General features: G+C 34.4%; 1 protein-coding gene across 13 annotated transcripts in view; it reads left to right on the forward strand.

The window, feature by feature from the left end:
- KTN1 (kinectin 1) overlaps positions 1–23,389 on the forward strand; it is a 105,128-nt gene that overhangs the window by 33,462 nt on the left and 48,277 nt on the right. For all 13 annotated transcript variants that reach the window (XM_072838676.1, XM_072838679.1, XM_072838681.1 and 10 more), the window contains exons 2-9: positions 2,659–3,211; positions 6,889–7,026; positions 8,403–8,573; positions 9,727–9,857; positions 15,304–15,420; positions 17,953–18,093; positions 21,111–21,217; positions 22,257–22,389. In XM_072838676.1, the coding sequence (XP_072694777.1) occupies positions 2,689–3,211; positions 6,889–7,026; positions 8,403–8,573; positions 9,727–9,857; positions 15,304–15,420; positions 17,953–18,093; positions 21,111–21,217; positions 22,257–22,389 (1,461 nt within the window). In that variant the 5' untranslated portion in view covers positions 2,659–2,688. The remainder of the gene's footprint in view (positions 1–2,658; positions 3,212–6,888; positions 7,027–8,402; positions 8,574–9,726; positions 9,858–15,303; positions 15,421–17,952; positions 18,094–21,110; positions 21,218–22,256; positions 22,390–23,389) is intronic.

Below are 23,389 nucleotides of genomic sequence, written 5' to 3' on the forward strand. Positions count from 1 at the left end.
TAAAATTATGATTTTGACTATTTAGTTTTATTGAATTAGACAAAAATCTTATTTAATTTTAAAAAATATTTACAGTTTTAAAAGCAATATTTTATTGAGTTGATATTTGCTAGTTGAACCCATTTGGATGTTGAATGTTTTATGTCTGTCTCTTTATTTTTCATATACAATGTTGCTGTGAACATCTTTATATGTACTTTTCCTTGCAAGTGTTTTGGGTTAAAGAATTGGGATTATTGGATTAAAGAAACATAAGCATTTTCTTGACTTTAAATTTGTCTTGGTGTTCTGATTAGGCTCCTCTAGATGTGGAAAACAAGTTCAAGACAGGGTGAATTGAATTGTGTGAAGGGCATTTCCTGAAAATCCAAAGATGAGAATCCTGATTCTTCCAGGCTTATATGGGACCTGGAAAAGGAAATCAGAAAATCATCAGAACATTTGAGGAAACTGTTTCAGAGTTCTTGTGGTCTCATGGCTTCTCTTTTCCCTGAATGTTTGCTTTTTGCTCTCCTTGCTTTCCTAAAACCTAAGCTGCACATGGCTGCAGTTTGCTGTTCATCAAGATCTTTGACTTTGACATGACCTTTTCTTCAGCATCTGTGGCTGCTGCTAAGTAACTTTGCGTCTTTTCTTCCCCAAATTAAAAATCTGAGTTCTAACTCGTTTTGTCCTTTTTCTCCTAATTCCCCAGCTAAGTTGGACAGGTTATGTGTAGGCTATGGATGATAATGTTAAATAAAAAACAAAAAACTTGGTCTCTGCTTGTTGAAAGCATTTCTGGTTGACTGGTAACATTTACACACACAGTAATATATGTCTAATTGATTGAAAACCTGGAGAGTTCATGCTTTATAAGGGAAAAACAATTCTGTATAAAATTTCTTTTAGTATTTTATTAGCACATGATTTCTGTTCCCCTTCAGCTTGTTAAGACTTTGCCTAAGTCTAGGGTTCTGTTAATATCATTAAAAAATTGCTTGTGGAAGTATAAAATGTTAACAAATGCTGTTTTAATCATAAAGACCAAGAGTGTGCCTAATAAACAGCTTTGTTTTCAGGTTCCATTTCTGGCTATTTTCAGACTTAGGTCATTGCTGGTGTAACTTGAAAAAAAGTATATTCCACATTTATTATGAGTTATAACCAAGTTGAAAGGCTAAATCATTTATTATGTTATCAGTATAGGATTTCTAGGTCTTTCTATCTGGCAGTAGAGACCACTATGAATAGCTTTATTTTGTCTTAGAAAATTCAAGTCTTCTTAAAATGGTTTTGGTGAAGTCTTGTGATTCATTAAATTCAGATTTATTCAGCTTTAAAGCTGATTTTTTGTAAGATCTAAAATAATTCTTACAGTGATTCCTCTGTTTAGGTAGAATTTTGTTTCTTTAATCATTACCTTTTTTTTGAGACTTAAGATGGATAATTAAAAAATTTAAAATTCTCAGATTCATTTATACATTTAAAGGACAAAAGTTGTATTTAAGTAGCTTTATCTTAAGCATGTTCACAGGCTTAATTTCATATGAATTACATACCTTGTCTTTTTCCATAATAAATTTGATATGCATTATAAGAATATAAACCATATTTATGTGGCTTATATCTACTTATAGGAATATTGATATCTAAACATAAGAATCATTCTTACTTTGAGGTTTAATTTTAGCTATAACTATCCTTCAGAATGAGGGATTGTAGTGTCTGTATTTGAGGTAGATCTGGGTAATCAGTTCATACCATTATATTCTGTAGCTATTGGGTTAATCTAAAAGTAGGACTTATTCTCTATTGTAGAGGGAGGTCTTCTTTTATCTTTTAGCATTTGGGAAATATTGTGAGGGCCAGCTTTGTTTTTGCAGTATATACTTTGTTGCAGTAAGGAGTACCATGAACAAAAATGGAGAAAAGCATCTCATTTATAATTTTAATACCAAATGACACAACCTAACATTTTGATTTTCACTTTATTATAGCTCCATGTCTGTGCTGTATCCCATTATATCCTGAGGCAGTTCGTCCCTGAAATGAAGGTGCTAGGAGTTTGTGAAGAGCTTAAATCTCTAAATGAAGGAATGAGCAACCTCTCTTTTCTTTTCTTTTCTTTTCTTTTCTTTTCTTTTCTTTTCTTTTCTTTTCTTTTCTTTTCTTTTTCTTTCCTTTCCTTTTTCCTTTTTCCTTTTTCCTTTTTCCTTTTTCCTTTCTTCTTTTCTTTTCTTTTCTTTTCTTTTCTTTTCTTTCTGTTAAAAGTATGATACTTTTAATAAATACCCAATGTTTGGTAATAGTTCTTCTATTTCTACATATAGTTGTACCAATCAATGTGCAATAAAAGGAAAAAAGCCATATACATGTTAAAAATTGATACTTGGAGAAAAAAGTAATGGGTGTCTAGGTTCTTTTCCTCCCATCAGGATCTTTTCACATGATTTAAAAGTAGAAGGAAGTGTACACTCTTTTTAGTTATTACCACAAATTTTTCTTTCATAGTATATTTGAATTGTAGGTGGCAAAATAATTGTGTGATTTAAATTAACCTGTTTAGATTTATACACCAGGTTTGATCTGAAATACTATTTTCAAAAGCAGTTTTGCGTGTTTATTAACTTTTATAATACTGACTCGAGATTGTTTTTTTCTCTTTCCCACATTTAGGTTTTACAGAATTACATTAACAAAAGCACCATGGAGTTTTATGAGTCAACATATTTTATTGTCCTTATTCCTTCAGTAGTTATTACAGTAATTTTCCTCTTCTTCTGGCTTTTCATGAAAGAAACATTATATGATGAAGTTCTTGCAAAGCAGAAAAGAGAACAAAAGCTTATTCCTACCAAAACAGATAAAAAGAAGGCAGAAAAGAAAAAGAATAAAAAGAAAGAGATCCAGAATGGGAACCTCCATGAATCTGATTCTGAGAGTGTACCCCGGGACTTTAAATTATCTGATGCCTTGGCTGTAGAAGATGAGCAAGTTGTACCTGTTCCACTGAATGTAGTTGAAACTTCAAGTAGTGTCAGAGAAAGAAAGAAGAAGGAGAAGAAACACAAGCCTGTACTAGAAGAGCAGGTCACCAAAGAAAGTGATGTGTCAAAGATTCCAGGCAAAAAAGTAGAACCTGTCCCAGTTACTAAACAGCCCACCCCCCCCTCTGAAGCAGCTGCCTCAAAGAAGAAACCAGGACAGAAGAAGTCTAAAAATGGAAGCGGTATTATAATCTTTTTAACTTTATTATATGATTATATTAGTTTTAATAACTTTAGAACTTGAAATTTAGATAGTTTGTTAGGTGTGTCCACTATATTAAATCCTGAGTTAAAAACCAAGAACACTGTCATTTTCACTATATATGTTTGCTTTCATTTGCATCAATTGCTGATAAAATAATTAGTATTGATCATAAAATAGCATTTAAAACTACAACTTATATTAGAAACATAGAAAATACATTAAATGGAAATATATAAAATCCAGCTGTTTTACTAACACAACTAAGGACCTATAAATAGCAGCAGTTAGAAGTTTACATTTATTTCAACCAATATTTTCTAATTAATGTGATAGGAATTAAAGATGAAAAGATAAATTAGATATCATTTTTTGCCTTTGATTAATTCTGCAAACATTTATCATGTAGTTATTTTATACTAGGATTATACTAGGTACTAGGACTACAGAGATGAAAGTAGTGCATATTTAAGCTGTGGACATGAACATAGTTACTATAAAATACTTATTTCAATTTTTTTCTTTTTAATTAAGTAGCCTCCATGCCCATCATGGGGCTTGAACTTATGACCCTGAGATCAAGAGTTGCATGTTCCACCAACTTAGCTAGCCAGGCACCCCTCTTATAAAATGTTTAGAATAATGATCTTGGTATGTAATACCAATGTAGAACCAGTGTAATAGTTCTAAGGTGGACGGATCACCTAGAGGATGTGATGCCTGAAATTAATTTAGATGTTAACGTAAGTACTAGCTAGAGTTTTGGGTGTTAGGGGATGGGTGGGATAAGGGTATTCCAGTTAGAGGGGTTAACAGATGTAATGGAGGGATGCCTGGATGGCTCAGTCCATTGAGCGTCCTACTTGATCTCAGCTCACATCTTAATCTCGGGGTTGTGAGTTTGAACCCCACATTAGGCTCTACACTGGCTATGGAGCCTACTAATAAACAAGACAAAACAAAAAGCAAATATAATGGAAAGCACATAAGAAATAGTGTCATGATATGTGAAACTGCAGTTTGTATGAAAGGATTTGTGTTTAACATTAACTTGTTTGTGTGTGGAGTATTAAATTAGTTATATTGGATTTTATTTTATTATTTTTTAAAGATTTTATTTATTTATTCATGAGAGAGACAGAGACACAGGCAGAGGGAGAAGCAGGCTTCATGCAGGAAGCCCTGTGGGACTCGATCCCAGGACTCCAGGATCATGCCTTGGTCCGAAGGCAGGCGCCAAACCGCTGAGCCACCCAGGGATCCCCAGTTATATTGGATTCTAAATATTTGTTTGCCGGCATGATTAAGGCATGGTACTAGAGAAATGAGTAAGCACCTCTGTTTTAGTGGAGGAGAAGGACATGTAAGCCAATAATAAAATGTGACTTGTGGAAGAGATATATGAAATACAGAAGAACTGCAAGAAGCATAAAGGACTATTACTTATGGGGACCGGGGTGAAGAGCTTTATGAGGAGGCAGTGCCTGAGATCTTCCCTAATGACTCACTTGACCTTTATCAAGCAACTAGTGGACCTCTTTCCATGCTGGCAGGATATCATGTAGAAAGGCTCAAAGATAAGAATACAGTGTATTGAAATTAGAGGTTGGGAGTGGTAGTAAACAAAGATGAAAAGATATGCTGGTGCTAGATTGTGATGGTTTTTGTATACACTGTTAAGGAGCGGGATGTTATAGTTCAAGCAGGTCAGTTTACATGGTCATATTTATATTTTAGAACTATATCTTTGGCAGAACTTGAGAGCAAGTTTTATTATGTATATAGACTAGTTAAGAGGTTATTTTACAAAGTCAAATAGGAGGACTGAGCTATGGTAGTGACAGAAGAAATACAGAGTTGATTAGAGAGATGGATGCCTGGCTGGCTCAGTTGGTCGATCATCTGACTCCTGATCTCAGGGTCCTGAGTTCAAGCCACACATTGGGCATGGAGCCTACTTCGGGGGTGAGGGGGGCAAGAAAAAAAGAAAAGAAAGTAGGTTAGAGAGGTGTACGAAGTAAATCAATATGACTAATCTTACTAGATTAAGTATGACAGATGAAGGAGAATGCAATATCAAAGCTAATTACTGAAGTTCTAAATTTCTCAAGATTGGCATACTAAAAACCTTTGTGCCAAATCTGACCTGCTTCCTGTTTTACATGGCCCATGATCCAAGAATAGTTTTTACATTTTAAATGTTTTGAAAAAAATTCAAAGAATAACAGTATTTTGTTAAATGTGAAAATTATATGAAATTCAAACCTCCTCATCCACTTTATTTAAAGTGTTTTTGAATGCAGCCACACTCACTCATTAACATATGTCTATGACTGACTTTCATGCTGCCAACAGCTGATGAATAATTTTGACTGTATGGTCTACAGAACCTAACCTATGTAATGTTTGGCCCTTTATAGAAAAAGTTTGTCAACCCCTGATTGGGAGGTGGTTGGTAGCACTAAGATTGGCGAGAGAGTGAATGTGTATGGAGAGGAGAAATGCTTCCAGTTTGTTTCAGGTTTTCCTGGGGGGCCACTTACATAGGAGCAATTTAGGATGCAACAGGTTGTGTAAGGAGAGGCATAAGACTAGAATATAGATTCAGAAGCCCTAAGCATGAAAAGTAGTAGTTGGAGACATAGGTGTAGATAAAGCATCCAAGGAAATTATTTACATTAAAGACATTACCCTGAAGAATACAAGCATATGAAGTATTTTGCAGGAGTGGCTCACAAGAGTCTGAAAGGGAATATTTGAAATGTAAGAAAGAATTATGGGAGCTGATAGAGAATTTTAAATTTTATTTTATTTTGGTAAAATAATATTTACTGTTTTAACCGTTTTTAAGTGTATATAGTGGTATTAAGTACATTTATATTCTTGTGCAACCATCACCACCAGTTGTCTCAAGAACTTTTTCATCTTTCCCAACAGAAATTATGTACCCATTAAACAATAATTCTCCTTTACCCTCTCTCCCCAGCCCTTGGCAGCCATCATTCTACTTTCTGTTTCTGTGAATTTGACTACTCTGGGTACTTCATATAAGTCAAATCATATTTGTCGTTTTGTGACTGTCTGATTTCACTTAGCCTAATGAAGAGGAGAGAATTTTAAAGAGGGTAGAGATCAGTAGTAATGAGAAATAGTCAAGGAAAAATTAAAGGATATTGATAGAGTGGGTGTTTGGGACACTAGGTTGCTGTGTAAATCCTTTCATGGATATAATGCAGGAGATAAAAATCAGGTCTCACTTAGTTGAGAAATGATTGGTAGAAAAGGAAGTACAGATCATTCTTATATCATTATAAGGAAATGGATGTGGGAAGGTAGGAATTACAGTGGTGGGAAGGGTTTTATTTTTTATTTTTTAAATGGTAGAGATTTGAGCATGCCCGTAGTAGGATTAAGAGTGTCTGAAAAAATGGGTTATAAAAGAAGGAGCAAGTACTTAGAAGTCTTGATGAAGTTAAAGACAGATATAACAGAGTAAGAAAGCTAGAGTGATGTTACTAGAGAGTTTAAAAATTTGAAGGTAAAGCATTCTGGGACTTACTCATTTATTGAATCTTCTGCTGTGTTTACTAATTATTCATTAGTAATTGAATGTTTTACATTGTTTTCAATGATGGCTTTCATTTATTTTCAATAAAGATGACCAGGATAAAAAGGTGGAAACTCTTATGGCACCTTCAAAAAAGCAAGAATCATTACCCCTCCAGCAAGAGACTAAACAAGAAAGTGGATCAGGAAAGAAGAAAGTTTCTTCAAAGAAGCAAAAGGCAGAAAATGGTGAAATGTGTAGATATGTATTTAATAAATACTAATTCTAGAGAAGTACACTAGAACAAGGATCCTAGAAACCTCGCATGCTTATTAATTCCCACTTAATGTATTATAATAACTGTTAATGCTAATAGAAGTCCAGGGATCTCTAGAGCCTTGGAGTATCATAGTGCTCTGACAGATGGCCAGCGTCTAAGTTTATGATGAAGAATTTTATCTGAATTTTAAAAAGGACAAAGCATTTATTAAATATTCTCATTCTTAACTGAGTTTTGAAAATAATATAAATAGCATACAAATTATAGAAGAAAAGTATTCCTGACATGTTTGTACTTTTAAGTATTATTTAAAAATTATGCTTGAGGGCATTGGCTACATCTGTCATTACCCTATACTCCCAATTATTTCCTAAACATAGTTTTGCATGTATATATGAAAGCATCCAATGAAGAGTGATGGAGCAATTTTTATATGCTCAGAATTGTCCAGGGAAAGCATTATGAAATGTATGTAGATTAAATGGTTATATTAAGATAATAATTGGGCTGTGGTATCAACTAGTGCTAGAAAATAGTACAATTGGAAAGAGAAAATATGAAATTCAATTTGTATCAAAATTATGAAGCAACTAGGTACAGAAAAATATTACCCACAAATATTTGGTAATATTAAATGTTTATTATATATTTTAAATAAAAACTACATATGCCCCCAAAATTTTTTAGAGAAATTTTCATATGTGTGTGGAAGTTTATATCTCTAGCTAACAGATGTCAGACTTTAATGTTTAAGCTCTTACAGTTCTTCCCATTAAAATTGGAAGCAAAGTATAAGGAGGCTTCCTTTTTCCACTTTTAATGTTGTTTTGCAAATTTTAACCTAAATGTACCATGGAAATTATAGACATAATTTTTAGAAATGAGACGATATCTGCAAGGAACAATGACTGATTTTTTTGTACTAGGAAGTGACTCAATTAAAAGCTATCATTTGTAGTAAGAATTCAGTAAAGTACCAACATAAATACAGATTAATATTTTTCCTTGGGCACTAATTAAATGTGAGTGGAGTTTTAGTTAAAACAGGAAGAAAATGAGAACTAAGTAAACTCTACATTTTAGTAGAGGATAGAGAAGAAATTTTCAGATACTATTAGGAGATATGTTAACACATTTTTAGATAATGTAAGTGATTTATTGTAAAATAATGTTGAACCGGCACTGCTTAATTAGAGTGTTTTGACTTGTTAAATGATAAAATAGGAATTTAAAGCCAAGTTGGTGTTAGATATTTGAAACTAACTGCACTTATCATTAAACTTAAATGTGTGTACATGAGTTAAAACCGTGAGTGATTATAATTTTGTTGAACTTAAATTGCAGTATTGGTAGATGAGCCCCTTATACATGCAACTACTTATATTCCTTTGATGGATAATGCTGATTCAAATCCTGTGCTGGATAAGAGAGAGGTTATTGATCTAATTAAACCCGACCAAGTGGAAGGAATCCAGAAAACGGGGGCTAAAAAATTGAAGACTGAAACTGACAAAGGTAACAAATGGCATGCAACAGTTTGTTGTATTAAATACAATTTCTTTTTTAAAGATTTTATTTACTTATTCATGAGAGATAGAGGGAGGCAGAGACACAGGCAGAGAGAGAAGCAGGCTCCATGCAGGGAGCCTGATGTGGGACTTGATCCTGGGACTCCAGGATCACACCTTGGGCTGAAGGGAGGCACTCAACCGCTGAGCCACCCAGGCATCCCAAAAAATACATTTTTGAGTTCTAGTGGAATGAGCTGTAAAGTAATAATAGAATCTTTGCAGTAAAAGGTTTATTGGTAGTTTTTAGTCTGGTCTACTAAGTTTTGTAGAGCTGGACCCTGGAATTTGACTTGCCCAAGATCTCACAGTTATTTTACTGTCTGGTGATTTTTTTTCTTGGACTCTTGTCACTTGTGAAGTTTCTATGTTAATTCACAACCATCTCTTAATATTACTTTTATAATAGACTTTTTTTTAAGAGCAAGGGTAGCTTCACAGCATAATTGAGTGGAAAGTATAGAGAATTCCTATACACCCCTTGTCCTCACACATGCACACATCTGACTTTAAAGTTACGACGTTGCTTAACTATTAAAGCCTTGAGCTTCTTTGGGTCTAATTGGTTGCAGTTGCTTTTTAAGAAGAAGAAGTTTGTGCTTGATGTAAGAGCCTCCAGGGAAATTGGGTGAATCAGAGGATACTTGATACATGAATTTTTTTAAGTGTCAGGATTGTTTGTATTTGATATTTATAAGTCAGATTTCCTTTTTATAATTATCTTTGTGCTTATTTTCTCATCTGTAAAATTTGATTTATATGCCATGAGTATTAAGGTTAAATGAGAATATTTGTGAACATGTCTGGTATAGATACTAGCATACTAGACACATGAATATTTGTTTTTAAAGTGAAGGCATACTGGCACTTTAGTATTTTGCAAATTGGCCAACTTTTTAGTTGGTGTAATTTTTCCATAATGTATTAAAGACGGTGAACACTTTTTTCTCTCCTGACTGGAACATTTTTTGTTGTTTGGCGTGAGATGTAAATCTGTTTTCTCTTGCTTATTGACTTTCTGGGTCAAGAATTCTTGATGCTTACCTTTGTTGAAGTTATTACTTGGGTCTCTTAAATGGCACCTCTTTGTTTTTTTAAAGAAAATGCTGAAGTGAAATTTAAAGATTTTCTTCTGTCCTTGAAGACTATGATGTTTTCTGAAGATGAGGCCCTTTGTGTTGTAGACCTGCTAAAGGAGAAGTCTGGTGTGATACAGGATGCTTTGAAGAGGGTAAGCATATTTTTGGTTATGGGCATATTTGGGAACAGTGATTAGAAGTTCATCAAACAAGAAGCACCTGGGTGGCTCAGTCAGTTAGGTGTCTAACTTTTGATTTTCACTCAGGTCATGATCTTGGGGTTGGGAGATGGAGCCCCTGTCAGGTTCTGCGGTGGGTGTGGATTTTGCTTGAGAATCTCTCCCTTTTCCCCCTCTCTTCCCTGCTTGCTCTCTCACTCTCAAAAAGAAAAGGAAAAAGATGCACCAAGTAAGACTTTGCTAGAGGAATGAATAAATTCACATTCCCATCTTTCATACTCCAAAGCACATAATCACACTTAAAAGTTCCAGAATATCTTCAGAAGTTATTTTTTTAAACCATACTGATCAGTATACTTATTTATTTAGTCAGGTGTCTGAGTCATATGATATTTTGACAAAAGTGAAGTGCTTATAATAAGATGATTTATAGGATTTTAAGGTCATTTGGCACTTAACCTTGCTTTGCTCTGCTTGGAGGTATTGAAGGCAAGGTCAGGTGATATCTGGATAGACTATATGGAATGTTTCTGTGACTTAATATAGCATACATCAAAGAATCTGGGAGAGTTGTGTGTGTGTGACAGAGAGAGAGAGCATGATAGAGATATCATCCTTCTGAAATAAGTGATTTGGATGGTAGAATCATTGCTATGACTGAATTTTTTTAAGAAAAAGAACAACAAAACAAAAACAAAACCAAGCCCCATCCCTCCAAACAAAAGATGGAATTAATATTTAATTTCTCATGAATAGTATTATGTATACTGTGTCATACTGGGAAAGGTGACAAATTTTCAAATATTGTGTAAGATAAAATGGGGATCCCTGGGTGGCGCAGCGGTTTGGCCCCTGCCTTTGGCCCAGGGCGCGATCCTGGAGACCCGGGATCGAATCCCACGTTGGGCTTCCGGTGCATGGAGCCTGCTTCTCCCTCTGCCTGTGTCTCTGCGCCTCTCTCTCTCTCTCTCTCTCTCTCTCTCTGTGTGACTATCATAAATAAAAAAAAAAAAAAAAAAAAAAGATAAAATGACATGGTGTCTGGTATTCAATATTAGACGCTGGACTTAATTGTTGTTATTCTAAACATACACATACACTTCTAACTACTTATATGCTTTAAAACTATGAGTGGCTTCCATTTTTTTCTTTTCTTTTTTTAAAAGTTTTTATTTATTTATTTATTCATGAGAGAGAGAGAGAGAGAGAGAAGCAGGCTTCCTGCAAGGAGCCCGATGTGGGACTCGACCCCAGACCCCGAATGGGATCACACCCTGAGCTGAAGGGAGACAGTCAACCACTGAGCCACCCAGGTGTTGCCCATTTTTTCTTAAAGACACTTGAGTCCAAGCCATCTCACTCACCAGATTACCTTCAGTAGTCTCCTAGTTGATGTTTCTGTATTATTTCCTCATATAAGGCTAATCTGAATTCCCACTCTAAATTGTTCACTCTGCTATTCTTTCTCCTATCTAGACTTTTTTGTTGTAGCTTTTATCATAGCATATTAAGTCTATACCTCCAAGGATGTATTGACAATGTATTTTACAACTCTGGCATTTTATAATGTAATATGCTTGTTGGACAGTTTGCACATGGTGCCAGCAATGGCCCAGAGTAAACAAGGTCTTCCAGTGTAATCAGGGAAAGTGTGTAACTGTGTGTGACTTTGGGTACAAAATCTCATCATTCTGTTGCAAGAGACTTGAAATTCTTAGTGGAAGAATTTGCCCTTTGATTTGCTTTATTTTAATTGGATAAGTGTTTATCTTAAAAGTGTATATCTTAGTTATTGATAGGGATAAGAGAAAAGCCTACAGCTGACCTAATGATTGAAATTACTGCTTTTTAAAATTGAAAATAATTGCTTTAAGTGTTCTCTTGTGAGGATGGTGGTGGTGGCTTATGGAGGAAAGAGTAATTATTTTATTGTCTGAGGTAGCTTTGAACTCTAGAGACTGGGTTGATAGCTCTTTTAGGCAGGTCAAGGAGGAAGTTGGGTCCTCTTAAAGATAGTGTTTCGAAATAGAGTATTTTGCAACTTCACATTTTTCCCCATCTTTGGAACTTTTTGGTTTTCTTTTAAACTTTTACTGTTCTGGGTTTCTTATGGAGTGGTTCTCTTATCTGTAGGCACTCAGTATCTGCAAAAGTAAGTTTAGTGTCTTCCTTTCCCTGTCATAGAAACTGTCTTTGTCATACCTTTTACTAGATCTCAAGGTTCCAGGTATAAATAAATACTCACACCTAATAAGGATTGCTTCAGATAAAGGGTGAAGATAAGTGCAGGAGAACCAACATAGGATAGAGATACAGGAGTTAGAGGACTTGCTGACCAGTTACCTATGGTAGCTAAAGAAGAGTCTAGAATGAATGCTTGTTTTTGTCTCTTTAGTAACTGGATAGATTGTGGTGACAGTGGTGTTTATGAACACTTTGCCAAGGAGAGACCAGACGATTGTGAAAAATTTCAGGAAGTTGTTTTAGGCATCCTTTGGATCATTTAAGTGGGTATATTCATTTCACAGTTGAACATCTATTTCTCTGGAGTTGGAAAAAGATCACAATGGGTGTGATTTAGGAAAGTAACCCGCTATCACCAATACACATGGTAGATGTGTATTAGACCAGACCTCTCTATATATGCAGAGTTCTAAGAAAGTTCAAGAATGAGCCCTGAAAACCACCACCATTTAAAGGGCCAGGAAAGCCACCACAAAGGATACTGAAGAGAAGTAGCAAGGCCAGGGGGCAAGTGGAATCATAGATGCTTAGGGAAGGTAGAGAGCTCACGGGTGAGGGGAAAAGTCAACAGTGACATGCTTTAGAGATATAAAGGAGGATAAAGATGTGAAAAAATGGATTTGATATCCTCAGTGAAAGCTGTTTCATCAGAATACTGGACTGTAAATAAATACTGAATAAATAGGAAAGGTGATAGTGTGTCCAGTTTGAATAACCTTAGATGGGAAGAGGAGAATAAATGCTAGACGGGTTGCAGAGTTGAGGAGATCTTAGGTTGTGTGCCTGTGTGTGCATCCACGCATGTGCCTTTATGTTTAAACTACAAGACACTTGTGTTTTATATTAGAGCCAGGTAATATACTGGGTTCTAGAGTCAGATTTTCTGGATTCAAATTTGGGTTCTGCCACATTGAGATTTGTTTGGCCTTAAGAGAGTGACTTAACTCCAATACCTCAGTTTCCTCATCTTCCAGATAGGAATGATAATCAAGTTTTGAAAATTAAATGAAGTAATACATAGTAGGTGCTTAGAGTTCCTACCATAGACTATTAATGTAATTATTAGTAAGAAAATATTTTATATTTTAATTGATTATTAATTCCTTAGTGTTCTTTATAGTTGCCTCAATTATGTGATTTTTCAACTTTAACTTCTCTCTTTTGACTCTATGCTATATAATAGGAGCAGGTCTACCTACTTAAATTTTTTCTTATCCTCCTTTTTACCTCTCAACTTTTGTTAATTATAGCATTTGTTTTCTCAGATAATTAGAATATTTAATGTTTGTTTTGTGACTATGATTTTCACGTTTGGGTTAATCATAATTGTACAGGTTAATGCTGGGGTCAAAGCTTGGTAGCAGTTTTTTTGCAATAGTTTCTGTATTCATCTCTTGATTGGCTGAAGTTATTTTCTTCAAGAAGGGCTCATAGGAACTATATTTCTCAAATTCTGGCAAGTTAAAATGCTCTTTTGTTGTCATTATATCTGAATGATAATTTGGTGGGGTATAATATTTCTGGGTTTCACTCTCTTGAAAATTTTTCATGCTTGCATTATGCCGTCCTCTACACCTATAGCTGGATAGAGATCTGAGACCACACTGAATTTTGCACTCTTTTCATGTATTTTTGTCAGACTATACTCTCACAACAAAAACATCCTTTGGGCAATTTACCTAAGTATTTATTATTTATTGGATTTTTCCAGTGTCTACCCTACAAACTTGATTTACAGACATCAAGGGATTCAGCTTCTTTTAAGTTCATCAGTAAAGTTAATATGGTTTTGGCCTTGACTCTTGTGTCCTCTTTCAGTATTTCTTTGGATAAAGCATGTCTTTCCAATCATGATATTTGTCCCTTAACATAGTTGAAATAATGGGTATTGATTAAGCATATACTAAACCTTTGCCTGTTATCTTTATCTTTTATATTTTAATGCTTAAAAATAAAAGCTTTTTGTTTATTTCTCCTTATTCTCTCCACCCTGGACTCTTTCTTACCATAGTTCAGCAGTGTGTCATTTTCTGTTCTCTGCTTCGAATTGGATTGTATTTCTGAGGTGGTGTTACTTTTACTTCCACTCTGGGTTTTGCCAGCTCATATTTCATCTCATTCTCTGGTCTGTCTTTGAGCTTACCTCTTCTTGTGCGCTCTGTTCTTTGCTCTTGTTTTTCCAGAAATGACTGCTGTAAGATTTTTAAAAATCATGACGATATTTTTTTTTATCACAATTTTGTCTGCTCTTTGACAGTCTTTTTTGGGTGATTTTTCTTGTCATTTGTTTTTTGTTCCTTTCCGTCCTTTTTTCATGTATCTTGCATAGACCCTGTTTTCTTTTTAATCATTACTCTTTAGATGAGCATATTCTTCTTGGATCAACTCTGGCCTGGAGATTGATAATGAAAGGACCAAGGCTAACTGCTGTTTTCCTCAGGCTGTGTGTGAAAATAAATTATTTTAGTCTTTTCATCTTCCTGGGTGGGTAAAAGACTTAACTACTGAGTCTCACTATAGAGAATTTCTTTCGACTCTTCCTAACTAGCTGCTCTCTTGGAGTAAACTTTATCTGTATGATTTCTTCTTCATTCCCACTTCTTTAGCTTCTTGAGGTCTTTTTTCAAAAAGAGTCGTATTTTCTTTGTTCCTCATGTCAAATGGAAGATTGTTGGTTTTTCCTTTCAGAATATGCCGGTTAATTACAGAGAACTAGGCACCAGGGCACTTCTGTAGTCTTGAATATATTTTAATGGGGTTGTCAAGCACTTGTGTTTGATCTCCACTACTTTTGGCAGTCTTTTCTGATGTTATGTTTTGATATTACAGGTGATTGTGTCATTTTGGTTGTTTGCATTTTGGTTTCATATTCCTCTTTTGATCTTTTATGAGGAGAAGGGGGAGACTGCTACCTTGACTATGGGTTTAAAACTGGAGTCTTAGAATTCTTTGAAAAAATTTATTTTTTGGTTGATATGTATCCTATTGTATGCATCAGAATATAGAATGATACAGTGACTTTCACAAATGATATTTCACTGACTAGTACTTGCCTGTGATTCTATTTTATGTATTGTGAATTCTGCATTGGCCTAAGAATGTTAGATATTAGATACTTCATTTTCATTAGCCCATGTTAACTTTTACTAATTCTATATTGATTTCTCAATTGTAGTCAAGTAAAGGAGAGTTGACTGCACTTGTGCATCAGCTTCAAGAAAAAGACAAGTTACTTGCTGCTGTGAAGGAAGATGCTGCTGTTATGAAGGATCGCTGTAAGCAGTTAACTCAGGTGAAGACATTCTTATATTTAAGGGATATGTATTCTGAATCAGGAGCAGTGAAGGATTTCAGAAATTGTCTAATTATAGATTTAATTATATAACAAATTTATACCCAGTAAAATTAAATTTCTTATAGAATTATGGAAGTGTCTCACTTTTTCACGTTGTTATAGCCTACAGTTGAATTATACATTTAAAATAACAGTGCTTCTAGATATATTCATTTCAAATAACAGAAGCGTTTGGACATTGGGAACATGTTTCATTTGGATCTGACCTAGAATTAGTCTCTAAGGAAGCACAAAATTGGGTGTGATCTTGTTTAAATCCAATTGGATAAATGTGAAACTCTTAATAGGTAATTTATAAAGGTTCTTGTGATAAATATAATTTTTAATCAGTGAAGTTCTTAAAACCTCAGAAATTTTACTCTGAGAGTTTAAAAAAAAAAAAGACCTTTAAAAAAAAAAGGACCTTTAAAAACTCATGTAAAAACCATGTCAAATGATAAAAATTTCTAGGTAGAAAACAGATCAGTCCTGGGGATGTAATGTACAGCATGGTGACTGTAGTTAGTAATACTGTATTATATATATGTGAAAGTTGTTAGTGTATCTTAAAAGTTCTCATCACGAGGAAAAAAATTTGTAATTATAGTGGTGGTGATGTTCACTAGACTTCTTACAGTGATCACTTTGCAGTATATACAAATACTGAACCATGTTGTATACTTGAAGCTTATATAATGTTCTTTGTCAGTTATATCTCTCAAAAAAATTACATAGACTGAGAATGTAATTGAGATTCTGTAGAAAATATAGTCTTCCTGAGGTACTTGTTTGTCCTTTTAGGAATTAGATACAGGAAGTGAGGTTTATTTTTTTTTTATTGTTCATGAAGCTACTTGATGACATTATGAGGATAGCCTCATTTGAATATAAAACTTTATGTGAATTTGAAATAAATGTTAATGGAAAAACTTGGTCAGCATAAGGTTAATCAAAGTTGTTACTAAAATAAGCATGTTTCTGGGGCACCTCAGTGGCTCAGTGGTTGCGTGTCTGCCTTTGGCCTGGGGTCCTGGGATCGAGTCCTACATCAGGCTCCCCGCAGGGAGCCTACTTCTCCCTCTGCCTATGTCTCTGCCTCTCTCTCTCTCTCTGTCTCATGAATAAATAAAATCTTTTTTTTTTTTTTTAAAGCATGTTTCCTTAAGATTAGACACTAGTTTTCTGTGGCTACAGCATCTTAACTATAACTTAAAAATTAAGAAGGGTACCACTTGGTAGTAATTCATTGAGCCATATACCTAAAAGATGTGTGTACTTTTTTTCCTAAGTGTATTCATATACATTAGTGTAACACTTTCCAGATGTAAGTAAACTCTTATGGGTACATAAAAGTACGTAAGTTTTTTCCAAGTACATAAAAGTATTAATTTGGGGGAGTGCCTTGGTGGCTTATTTGGTTAAATGTCTGACTCTTGATTTTGGCTGCGGTCATGATCCTCAGGGTTGTGAGATTGAGTGTTGGGTTCCATGTTGGGTGTGGAGCCTACTTAAGATTCTCTCTCACTCTATCCCTACCTGCCTTCTCCCAACATGTGGGTGCACACTCACTTTCTTAAAAAATTTAAAATTTTGTCACTTTCTTAGAGGAGGTGTATAAATTGATCATACCTGCCGATAACTTGAAAGTTGGTTGGCTCTTTTTTACTTTGATAATTAATATTCTAGTTCATGATAGTTGAAATACAAAATGAAATCACCCTTTTAAGATTTGGCTTTTGAGTATAATAAGATTTAGAGTTCTGATTTTTTACTTTGTCTTATTCTAAGCTTCCGTTTTGCTATAAACATGTCTTTTTTGTAAGCTTCTATTCTGCTATAAACAGGTCTTTTTCTCTTTCTTAGAAAAGAGACTTCTTTTTTTCCCCTGCTAGGTTACTTTTTTAGGCCTTTTTCTAAACCCTAAAAAAGCTAGTATCTGCAAATAATAGAAAATTAATTGTTTTGCCTTAAAACTATGCTTAAGATCAAGTTAGAATGTAGGATTTATTCTAGGTTCACTTCTTTAACTCTTAGACCAGAAAGTGCATTTGAAATAAGAGTAAACAGAATAGCAAAGTGTTTATGAAAGTCATTGATGTAAGGGTAGATGTAGGTAAGATGCAGAGACAATTTCTCTTTCTTTTTTTTTTTTTTAAAGATTTTATTTATTTATTAGAAACAGAGAGAGAGAGAGAGAGAGAGAGAGAGGCAGAGACACAGCAGAGGGAGAAGCAGGCTCCATGCAAGCTGACATAGGACTTGATCCCGAGTCTCCAGGATCACGCCCTGGGCTGAAGGCAGCACTAAACCGCTAAGCCACCGGGGCTGCCTGACAGTTTCTTTTTTAAACCCTTGATCTCAAGCATGTAGTTATTTCAAAATTCATGATTATTGACATCATTTTTGCTGATGCTAAAAATGTTTTTTATTATAATCGTATGGTATTTAAAAAAATAATTTTCATAATTTTTTTCTGGTTTATTCTTCTAGGAAATGATGTCAGAGAAAGAAAGAAGCAATGTGGTTATAGCGAGAATGAAAGATCGGATTGGAACATTAGAAAAGGAACATAATGTATTTCAAAACAAAATGCATGTTAGTTATCAAGAGACTCAGCAGATGCAGATGAAGGTATTTTTTTATTTTTTGAAAACAAAATGAAATTTTGCATTCATTTAATTAGCAAACTTAAAGTGCCTAATATGTGCAAGGCTGTGTGCTGGGTGATGATCCAATGGCTAGCTAAATTGGCTCCCTGTCTGTAAGTAAGCACCTTTCCAAGGTGGGGATGAGGCAGAGGCTGGAAGCTGAAATACTCCAGTACAATAATGTAGTCCTGCTTTATCCTCATCACTTTCTGTGGTTTCAGTTACCCATTGTTGGCCGTGGCTGAAATCCGATGATTCTCCTTCTGACATACTGTCAGAAGGTCAATAGTAGCCCAAGACTGTGCATAGTGTCTGCATCCTTACCTCCCATCTCATCATGTAGGCATTTTATTATCTCACATCATCACAAGAAGGGTGAATTCAGTATAGTATATTTTGAGAGAGAGAGAGATCACCTTCATGTAACTTTTATTACAGTACATTGTTACAGTTCTGTTTTTAGTTATTAATCTCTTAACTGTGCCTAATTTATAACTTAAACTTTGTGATGTGTATGTATGTATAGGAAAAAAACAGTATACCTAGGGTTTTAGTCCTCTGCAGTTTCAGGTAGCTACTTGGGGGTCTTGGAAGGTATTACCAATGGATAAGGAGGGATTATTGTAGAGGTAAGCATGGGTGTTTTGGAACCTTTGGAATGGGATGTAGGGAAGAGGAAGATGATAGTGAAGACTTGCTAGAAATGATAATATACAAACTGTGTTGAATGTTTTAAAACAACTAGGCATTATTAGGTGAGAGAATGAAAAAATGGGCACTGGCTTATTACTCGGTGTGATTACTTAGTCTCATTCCTAGAGGTGATGGTTCAGTGGGTCTATTTTTGGGGCCCAGGATGGATCTTTTAATGAGTACATCCCAGGTGTTTCGATAGAGATTGCTCAGTGATAACAGTTTGTGAGAGATGCAATGTGAGTTTTGGTGTTTGGAAATAAGGGCTACGATGAGGAAAAAATTTGGAGATGTAAACAGAGGCCCTGACTTAAAGGGCCTTGCATACCTGAAGAGTGGGAACCCATTAGAAGAGATTAAGAAACTCAGCAGTTTGATTATATTAGTATTTTAAATTATTACTCTGGTAACAAAATGGAGAGTGGAATAAGAGATAATTGGAAGGCTTTTGCAGGAATTCCAAGTCTGAGAAAAAGAGTCTAAAATCAGATGTTGAGAATGAGGGGTTGAGTTTGAATGATAGAGAAGAATTAGAGATGGGGCTTGGTGATGGAGTGGAGGAGAGAGTAAGAGCGAGCTGATATTGAAGGATAACTCCTAAGGTTTTGACCTAAGTAATCTGTCTCTGGTCTTACTTTAATCTCTCTTCTTTCATTGTTTCAGAAGTGTTAGTTCTTATTGTCTTTTCTACAATTATTCATTTTCATGAATCCATCTAGCTCTGGACCAGTGGTTAGTTGGTTTGTTATCTCTCTCTCTCTTTTTAAGATTGAAATACCACTTTTATCATTGTTGAAGAGGGTGTTGAAGAACATGATTTGGGTCAGGCTGTCTAGTGGGCATCTAATATTCTCCTTATTTGAACTTTCTGGACCAGTGATTTTTTAAAATTATTATTGCTAGCTGATGCTTCAGTTTGGAAACTCATCATCACCTCAAATTTAACATACATCTAAAATCAAACTCTTAAAAAATAAAATAAAATCAAACTTGTTTTTGATCAAGTTCTTATTTTCCAATATCTGAAGCATTATTATCCTTATGATTGAATCCTTTGACTTCTCTCTCTTCCAGTTTATAGTTCTGAAATCTTTAAGATTCTTTATTTCAAGGTACTCTTGCATTCAGTTATTAGACATCACCCATCACCTTAGTTTATTATTTCATGTTGGCATAATTATAGTGTCTTTTCAATCTCTGATTTCCATTCTATCATGTAAATAGTATCAGATTCTTGTTTGTAAGGTATTACTTTGATCCCATTGTTAGTCTGCTAAAAAAATTTTTAAAATAGTCTTCATTGCTAGCAAAGTCCCAGTGTTTTCCATGGACATACGCTAATAACAAAGAAGAAGTGAATGAATCTGTTTTCAGGTTCTTACAGTGTCCACTACTCTGTGCTTTCATTTGACCCAATTCTCTATCTTTCCAACCCTCAGCCATTTGAGGTATTCTTTCCCATTAATAAATAAATTATAGAAGAACTGATTTTTCTAGTCTCAAGTGATTTTTTCTTTTTCTTAATTGCTACTTAACTACTAATTTGGAAATTAGTCAAATATTTGTGGTATTTTTATTGAGGGTGGCAGGTGATTTATCATTTTTATTTTTCTTTTTTAGAGGTCAGGATATAGGTTCTATATGATAAGTTTTCTGAAAAACAGAAACATATACTTTAATTTTTCTACTTGAGTAGGTTTTCTTAAAATCAAGATTATTTCACATTCTAAAGTAAGATCTATCCTTATGGGAATGTAAGATGCACTGTTCTTCATCTCTTGGTTTTGTAATTCTGAAATAAGAGGCCAGAATATTTTTGTGAATAAATTATTGCATGACGAATTTTCCATCTATTTGGTTATAGCTCAATTTGTAACTTAATAAAAATATATTGGACAAATTTCACTTTTTAAACTTCTGATTACTAAAATCTTTCATTAAAAACTGCTGGCATAAAATTGATAGAGGACAAAGATAGGATTATTTTGTATGAGTCTATTGGGTAGAAAAGAAATTCAAAGTCTTTTATTTCTAAAACTATATTTCTATTTGTATTTATTTTACATTTCCAGTATGATAGCAGCTAGCATCTACTTGCATTCTTGAATGTTGGCAACTTGTATTTACTTTGTATTCCCCACTATCAAAATGTAATTCAGTTTTTAAATTTGTTTATATTTATTTGAGAAAGATGGTCCAGACTTCATTCTATTGATGCTTTTTACATACTCATTTATAATAAAATTTCTTTTAAGTTAGCTTTGGCAGTTATTGTTTCTAAATCTTATGTTTGTAAAATACTTCTAGTTCCAACAAGTTCGTGAGCAGATGGAGGCAGAGATAGCTCACTTGAAGCAGGAGAATGGCATATTGAGAGATGCTGTCAGCAACACTACAAACCAACTAGAAAGCAAGTATGTTCCAAATGCTTTATTTTTAATTGAATGGCAGAATATTTTCATTGAATGGCAGAATATTTTCTTGAACCATCAAAATGATGTTTGGTAGTAATTGGGTAGACTTCTGTGTTTTACATTTGTTTCTAAAGTGAATTTTCAAAAACAAATTTCTTGTTTGGTAAAGAACTTTTTCAGCTAAACTGTGTGATATCTACTAGTGCCAGCAATGGAACATTGTCTACAAATTTATGAGATGGAATTTATAAGTTTTAAAACCTCTATCCCCTTTAACAGTAGTTCTTAAAATTCATTATTCTGAAGGGCATCTGACATGTTCATTAAAAAAGCATATTGTTGAGTCTTACCCTTAAAAGATTATGATTCAGTGGCTCTTAGGTGGAGCTCAGGAATCTGTATATTAAGACACATTCCTTGTGATAGTGATGAAATCGTCTCTGGGCCATATTTTGAGGAACTGTGCCTTAGAGAAGAATTAGCATGCTTACAAGAATAAGCACTCTGACTGATTTTTATTTTTTTAAGATTTTATTTATTTATTCATTAGAGACACACACACACACACACACACACACACACACACACACACACACAGAGGCAGAGACACAGGTAGAGAGAGAACGAGGCTCCACATAGGGAGACCGATGTGGAACTCGATCCCAGACTCCAGGATCACGTCCTGGGCCGAAGGCAGGCGCTAAACCATTGAGCCACCCAGGGATCCCCTGACTGACTGATTTTAATAGATTTTCAGGACACCAGTTTGAGGGTGACACTGTTGACTGATGCTCATGATTGTGTGGTCATCCATTTTCCTTGATTATTTTATGGCGATTTTAGAATTTGTTTAATTGTTATCAGAATTATTCAGAGATTATACTCAACCAGACCTCATTATTAATAGTCTCTTACAACATTTCCTTCTCTATTGGCTGTAAGTGGAATTTCTCAGAAAAACAAATATTAAATGTGTTTTGTTTATTCTTCTTATGTGTTTGTAATAATAGAAGGTTCCTAATCCACTTATTGTTTTCAGGCAGTCTGCTGAACTAAATAAACTACGCCAGGATTATGCTAGGTTGGTGAATGAACTAACTGAGAAAACAGGAAAGCTACAGCAAGAGGAAGTCCAAAAGAAGAATGCTGAGCAAGCAGTTACTCAGTTGAAGGTGATATATTCCCACCTTTATTTATCATTTCATAAATAATACTTAATCCAGGGATCTAAATGTGTATGTAGGTTTGAGAAATGTAATTTGAGGCTTAAAGGGACCTGTAGTTTAAGAGCTGTTTGTATGGAAGCATGTATAGTAGTAATGAGAGAATTGAGTATAGGCTTGAGTTTGAAGTTAAAGACTGAAGATAGGAAAAATTAAATTTGCTGATTGATGGATACAAACAGAATTTCTCTGTAGGGAGGTTAGGTTTCACATGTGTGAGGCAAAAATCAAGTAGTTTAAAATTACCTTTAATATCACTTACCACCATAACTTGGATTTTTCAGTAAGTTCAATAGAGTGTATTTTTCTTCCACCATTGGACTAGATGATTTTCCTTTCCTTTCCTTTTCTTTGCACAAGACCGAGAAATGCTCCAGTAGCTTTTGCTTGAGCCATAGTATAAAAAAAATCAGTTTCTTTAGATAACCAGAATGGTAGTACCATGAGAAGCTCATGCTGAGAAGTGATGCACAGGGTTGCTCAAACTACAGAGGAATAGATTTGTTTTTTTGCACCTCATAGCATACGTACATTGAGTAGAATGATAAATAGAACTGTCCTTTCCTCCTCTAATAGAGGATTTATTGAACATACAGTTCAGTTTGCGTAAGTCCAATATATTAGATTCTTTCCTAGATCATTGATAGAATTATACCTGATATCATATCCAGAGTGGTAGGGGTTAAAAGGACTTTGAGAATAATTGAATGTGGAAAATGGTACAATTTGTTTTCTTGAAGTTTTCATGGGTCTCTTTGGGAGATTGATAAAATTGTCTTTTATTAAGATGTGTCAAAAAAAAAAGATTTGTCTTGCTGCTTTGTTTACTGCTGGTGCTTACAAATATGGAGGTTCCATATGGACATGGATAAGCAGATAAAGGATACTAAAGACTATCATCATTGAAGTATCATGGATTTTTTAGTATCATGGATACTAAAGTCATCAC

The sequence above is a fragment of the Canis lupus genome, chromosome 9 (assembly GCF_048164855.1).
Source record: "Canis lupus baileyi chromosome 9, mCanLup2.hap1, whole genome shotgun sequence".
NCBI lineage: Eukaryota > Metazoa > Chordata > Mammalia > Carnivora > Canidae > Canis > Canis lupus.